The sequence below is a fragment of the Rousettus aegyptiacus genome, unplaced genomic scaffold, assembly GCF_014176215.1.
Source record: "Rousettus aegyptiacus isolate mRouAeg1 unplaced genomic scaffold, mRouAeg1.p scaffold_m13_p_9, whole genome shotgun sequence".
NCBI classification, from domain to species: domain Eukaryota; kingdom Metazoa; phylum Chordata; class Mammalia; order Chiroptera; family Pteropodidae; genus Rousettus; species Rousettus aegyptiacus.
In genome coordinates this window covers 82162498-82169191 of record NW_023416312.1, presented here as the reverse complement: position 1 = coordinate 82169191, position 6694 = coordinate 82162498, and the positions used below count along the sequence as shown (strand labels likewise).

General features: G+C 33.9%; 1 protein-coding gene across 1 annotated transcript; it reads right to left on the bottom strand.

The window, feature by feature from the left end:
- Window positions 1–5611: 5611 nt before the first annotated feature.
- On the bottom strand, window positions 5612–6256 carry CCDC169 (coiled-coil domain containing 169). The gene has a single exon (XM_016152796.1). The coding sequence runs from the start codon at window positions 6254–6256 to the stop codon at window positions 5612–5614; it is 645 nt and encodes a 214-aa protein (XP_016008282.1).
- Window positions 6257–6694: the final 438 nt, after the last annotated feature.

The window sequence follows — 6694 nt, the reverse complement described above, 5'->3', positions numbered from 1 at the left end:
TAGTGGAGAATTACCTCAATTTTTGTATGTCTGGAAAGGTCTTTATTTCTCCTTCATATCTAAATGAGACCTTTGCTGGATACATTAGTCTTGGCTGGAAGTCCTTTCATTTAATAGTTTGAATATTTGATTCCACTTTCTTGCTTGTAAGGTTTGTGCTGAAAAGTCTAACGGTAATCTAATGGGTTTTCATATATAGGTTACCATCTTCTTTTCCCTGGCTGCCCTGAGATTTCTGTCTTTGTCATTGATTTTTGATCATTTTAATGCCATGTGTCTTGGAGAAGGCCTTTTTGGGTTGAGATAATTGGGTGGTCTGTTGACTTCTTGAATTTCCAGCTCCAGTTCCTTCCTTAGATTTGGGAAATTCTCATTGACTATTTGTCTGAATAATCCCTGCTCCTTTTCCTCTCCTTTGAGAACACCCATTATTCTTGTTTCCTTTTCTGATTGTATCAGCTAGTTCTTGTGTTTCTCCTTCAGTATTTTTCATTCTTCAGTTTCTCTTTGCTTCCTTCTGATTTATTTCTAGGTTTCTGTCATTGATATCACTGATCCTTTCCTCCATTTGGTTGACTCTATTTCTCAAGCTTGTTATTTCACTTTTCATCTCTTTCAGTGTGTTCTTTATCTCCAGAAGTTCTATTTGGTTCTTTTTGAGGGTTTCAGTTTCCTTGCTAAAGAACTCATTCTGCTCATCTAGTTGTTTTTTCAATTCCTGAAATTGTTGATATGAATCATTTTGGATCTCATTGAGGTTTTTCAGAAGTACCATCCTGAATTCTCTGTTATTTATGTCGCATATTTCTATGTCTGTAAGCTTATTTTCTGGAGATTTTTCTCTTTCTTCCAGAGGCGCCTTGTCACCTTGGTTGTTCACACTGTTTAATGGACTATTTCTCTTCCTGGGCATTAACGGAAGTGTGCTCTGTTGTTGTTGTTGTTTTTTCCTAGCCTATTGCAAAGAAGGTGTTTTTCTTTTGGTTTCCAGGAGGTGGTGTCTAAGCCTTTTGGATATCTGCTTTATGTAAAGTCTTAATAACGTCCCTTTTTTTTCCTTATAGATGTTTAATCAAGCTGGCCACCCTCAGTCTCAGTTCCTGTCAGTGTTAGCAACAGTTTCGGTAGCGTTTGCTCAGATTCCCCTGGGGCTCCGGAGCGTTCTATCTTGGAGGGTATTGGGGGAGGGGCCCTCTGGGTTGTGGGTTGCAGGCTATGGTTTAGCCTCTGTTTTGCAACTGTGGCTGGTAAATAATCAACTGTTGTTTATCTCCCATCCCCACTTTTCTCACATCCCCATTTCTCTGCCTTCTATCCTGATGACTGGGCACTGCTGCCAGCCACATGGAGCTCACAGCACTCTCAGGGAGGGCTGTTCCATGAAGTCACTGCATCTTCTCTCCTTCCCCTCATCCTATAGGGAGCTCCTGAGGCCGCAAGAGGCAGCTTCTTTATTTCTCTCAGTCTACTGCCCAATACCGGGGATCCTGACCTGTGGTAACCCTTATGCACAGATCCCATGCTCAGATGTGCTGGTGTCAGTTTGGGTGTTTTATGCTGAGTTTTAGATGTTCAGCTTATTGTTGTTTCAAGAGATCTGGGGACGTCTCTCACTTCTCCAAGTTTCTGATGTCACTACATGAGAGTATTTCTAACACACTTTATAACAACCTGAACTTGGAAGCAGATTCTTTGGACTTTGAAGCAGATTATTATTATTCTAGAAGCTGATCTTCCCTAGAGCTTTTGGATTAGGAGGCAGCTTGGCCAACACCTTGATTTTGGCTTTCCAAGACCTTAAGAGAGATCCTGCCTGTTCTTATAACCTATAGAACCATGAGCTAGTAAATGGGTATTGTTTTAAGTTTTTAAACTTGTGGCAATTTGTTGCACAACAATAGAAAAGTAATGCATTGGGAGAGCCACTCTAGCTCTTATGGTTACTATGTGCATAGTATATCATTTCCATCCTTTCAAACTTTTGGTGTCTTGAATCTAAGTGCATATGTTCTAGGCAGCATACAGTTGGAGCCAGTTTTTTTAATGTAGTGTAATAATGTCTCTCTTTTTTAATGGTAGTGTGTGTTTCATTTACATCTAATATAATTATTGATTATAATATAATTACTTATAACCACTACTTTGCTATTTTCTATATGTATGTCTCATGTACTTTTTCTTTTCTATTTCTTCTTTACTGCCTACTTTTGCATTAAATAGACATTTTTTTGCGTACCATTTTAATTCCCTTTTTTACTCTATTTGTTGAATTATTTTCTTGGTGGTTGCTCTGGGGATTATGATCTACAACTTTAAACAATATATTTAACATTAATGCTAACATTTCCAGCAGTATACAGAAATTGTTCCAACATAGTTTTGCTTTCTCTCTCCTCCTTTGCGCTGTTATTATCATAGACAGTATTTCTTTATATATTCTAAACTTAACAACAATGTTCTAATAATTATTGTTTTATGCAGATATCTTTTAAATCAGTTGTGATAAGGAAAGAAAATATATTTATATTGTATTTTATGTTTTCCTATGTAATTACTTTTACTTGTGTTTTAATTACAATTTCTCTTTAACCTGACGGACTTCCTTTTATTTCTTATAAGGCAAGTCTGATAGACATTATTTCCCACTATGGACATGTCTTTTTTTTTTTTTGTGGAGCCTTCATTTCTTAAGACTTATTTTGCTAGGTATAGAATTATTTTTAAATAACAGCATTATTAATGAATGAATCATATAACATATGATTAAACCATTTAAAGTGTACAGTTTTATGGTTTTTAATATAATTATTGCAATCAATTTTAGAACATTTTCATTATCCTAAAAGGAAACCCTGTACCCTTTGCAGTTACTCCCCATAACACCCCGCCTCCCCCTGGCCCTGTCAGCTTACAAGCAACTATAGATTTGCCTGTTCTGGACATTTTATATAAATGGAATTATGCAATATGTGGTATTTTGTGACTGACTTCTTTTGCTTAGGACATTATTTTTAAGGGTCATCCATGTCATAGCATATATCAGTATGTCATTTATTTCTATTGCTGAATAATATTCCATTGTTTAGACATACTATATTCTGTTTACTCATTCATCAGTTTATGGACATTTAGGTCGTTTCCACTTTTTGGCTATTATGAATATTGGTGCTATAAACATTCATGTACAAGTTTTTAGTGGACTTAGGTTTTCATTCCTCTTGGCTATACATGTAGGAGTGGAATTTCTGGGTCATATGGTAACTCTATATTTAGCTTTTTGAGGAACTGACATTTTTCCAAAGTGGCTGCCCCATTTTATATCCCTGCCAGCAATGTATGAGGGTTTCAATTTCTCCATATCTTTGCCAACACTCATTATCTCTCTTTTGGAATACAGCAACATTCATTTTTACAAATGATATTTCTTGATATTTTGTAATATATTTAGACATTTTAAAATTTGAAATATATTAAATGTTGTTTTTACTGATTTTTTGCTTTATAAAATGTGAACTTAAAAAATATCAATATTAATAAATATTTCAGTGTTAAACAAAAAAGATCCCAAACTATCTTTTTAGCTCTGATAATTTCAATAATAATTTCATTTGCTTATAAAACCTCACATGAAAATTATCTTCAGAGCTTAGAACTAGGTAAAACTTTTTCTCTACTTTTACATTCTTTCTACAAAAATGTGAGAGCTGTATAACTCATTCCTTCTTTGTACTGGCTGCTAGAAAGCTTAAGGCTAGTGTTTTCTTAGTCACAAATTCTTTCAGAACTGTTTAACTGTTATTTTTACATTTTATCTTATAGGTGTTGTTTTTGTACCTCTAAATTTAGTAAAAGTGAATTCACATTCTTTTTGGAGGTAAACAAAGTATATATGTAATATATATTACATATCCTTGATCTGCACAGCGATCTCAAGGCAGTAGTTAGGGCAAATATACCCAATTCTATAAATGATGACAACGCTCCCCTTTCAAGTCTTTATACTACTCCACCAACATTACATCACTCTAAGACAGACATTTTCTAACATCTGGAAAGTATTTCAAAGTAGCTGCTACAAAACTAACATTTAAACGTGATAGTCTCCATGATAAGATGTCCAACTAATATATCATCACAATGTTTGCAATAATTTTAAATGTTCCCAACTCCAATCCCTACAATGGCTTACCTTTGTGATAGGAACAGACTTGTTTATTCTTCAGTGAAGATCTGTGATAATTATACTTATTATTAATATTGAAATTATCAGTTTGCTGCTAATGCTAGGATGCTATAAAACATAAAAATCTATTATTTAATAATATGGGTCATGGTATCTGATATCTGTAGTTAGCTTGATTAAGAACAGGGGAAAATATTTTCAAATAGCTCCAAATGTAGGGTAATTTATAAGAAGTTATATTTCATTGCATTACATTTTAAAGTCATATAGAAGAATTATTTATATGAAAGTTATGCATTCTTCCTTCAAGAGAAAAAGTAATCGTTTACATAGATAGTTATAAAAATGCATTTAGTATTCATTACTGGTGATACTGAATCGAATTTAGGTTTTAGTGCCAGATACAAGGTGAGAGCACCATTAGCTAGAATCCATATTTATCATTGGGTAATTTCTGGAATTTAAAGTTCAATAATTCCACTAATTAAATTGGGTAAATAAATTATATGTATGTTCCATACCTATGTGAGGGTTACAAAAACAGTCTAAACATGAATAGGAGAATTCAATAAATTTTCTAAATGTCTTAAAAGAACCCTTCTCCTATCCTTGTTCTATCTTCACTTCTGAGACTTGAGTATTGTGGACACCATCGAAGTTTGGTCCAAAGAACAAGGACATCGTTATAAATTAATAAACATTACAAATAACTAAAATCCCCATATGTTAAGTTGGCAGGACCTTGCATTTGAATAAATATTGTTTTTCTAGAATTGTAAGAAACTTTAGAAGTTGCACAGTTTCCCTCAGTCATGGAAAATAAAGATGAGGTAAAGGGGCTTTCCCAAGTTCTCATAAGTTCATGGCAGAGTGGAGACTATAACCAAGAAGATTCCTGATTGAAGTCAATTTCCACAAACCATGGTAATCCAAGTCAAATTTTAAACTGCACTTGATTTGCAGCTTTGTTTAAACTCTTGTTACAGCATTTTTCAAAAAACAAAAAATGAACATGATATAGCCTAAAATAGAAAAAAATTGGTGAACTCACATTTTTAGTTAACAGCCAATAGAAACCAAATATAATAGAATTATTACTACCAAAGCAGATCATGGGTATGTTATTAAAAGTAATTGTAATGATGGCAACCTTCAAGTTTCCTAGGACATATTAAGTATCAAAAACACTGCTATTAGAATTTTAGGGTCATTAAAATTACTTTCTAAAATAATTTTTCAAAATAAACTAAGTTACTAAGAAAATTACTTTCACTCAGACAAAGAAACAAACTTCTGGAAGAGGAGCTATAGAGGTTTAATAGCTCTTTCTTATCTATTTCATTCTTTAAAACATATGTCAAACAACATCATAAGTTGAATATTAGGGATGAAAAAGGAGGAGAAATAGAAATTCACCCAGTTCTGGAATCATGGGTTGAGTTTTGGAAGATGGTTTGATCTTGTACTTTTTTTTGCTGGTCCTCTCTTGGCATTTACTATCTTCTGATTAGCTGTATTATATCTCCCCATTTTCACTGGATTCTCTTTCACTCTATGGAGTTGATCCACCTGTTGCTTTCTAGAATTTTTGTGTAAGCCAGAGACCTGAGACATTTCAGCTAGGCATATACGGCGTTCATCCTCAGTCTTCTGGTAAGCCTTTGATTCTTCTTCTAGTCTAAGTGCACAGTATTTCACTTGATGTTCAAGACTCCTTTTTTCTTTTTCTAGCTTTTTAAGTAATGTAATTAAGGATTCCACTGGCATTCGCTCATAGACACGAATAGAAGATAGTCTATCTGAAGGATTTCCACGGACTTTTTCCAATTTATCTTTGAGAGTAACAATTTGCTTTTTTAGTTGATCATTCACTTCAAGTTGTATCTCATAACGAATTTTCCATTCACTGCATTCATTGTCAGTATTGAGTTTGTCTTTCAGTTCTACTATCTTGTGTTTTAGTTCAAGTATTGAGACTTGTACTAAGTCTTTCATATGGAGTTCTTCCAATAACTCTACTTTCAATTGGTCAGTACTCATATCTTCAAAGTTATCGCCTCTTTCATCCCCCATAGTGTCAGATCAGAGACCTACCCATGCTTAGAGCAGAAGACCTGAAGGGGCACCTAGAGCTGGAGAGAAGAAAGTGTTGTCACAAACTGTTGCCATGGTGAACTAAATTCTAGAATTCACCATTGAGGTCCCGACTCCTAGCACTTTGAATATGTCATAACACTGCCTCCTTGTCTCCATTGTTTCTGATGAGAAGTGAGTCGATAATCTTACTATTGTACCTATATATTTGATACATAATTTTTCTCTTGCTGTTTTTAAGGTTTTCTCTTTGGCTTTGGCTTTCCATAATTCGATTATGATTTCTCTAGCTGTGAATATCTTTGAGTTCATTCCACTTGAAATTCATTGAGATTCTCGGATGTGTAGATTAATGTTTTTCATCATTTAGAGAAATTTCACCCATTATTTTTCCAAATATTTTTTTAACTTCTATTT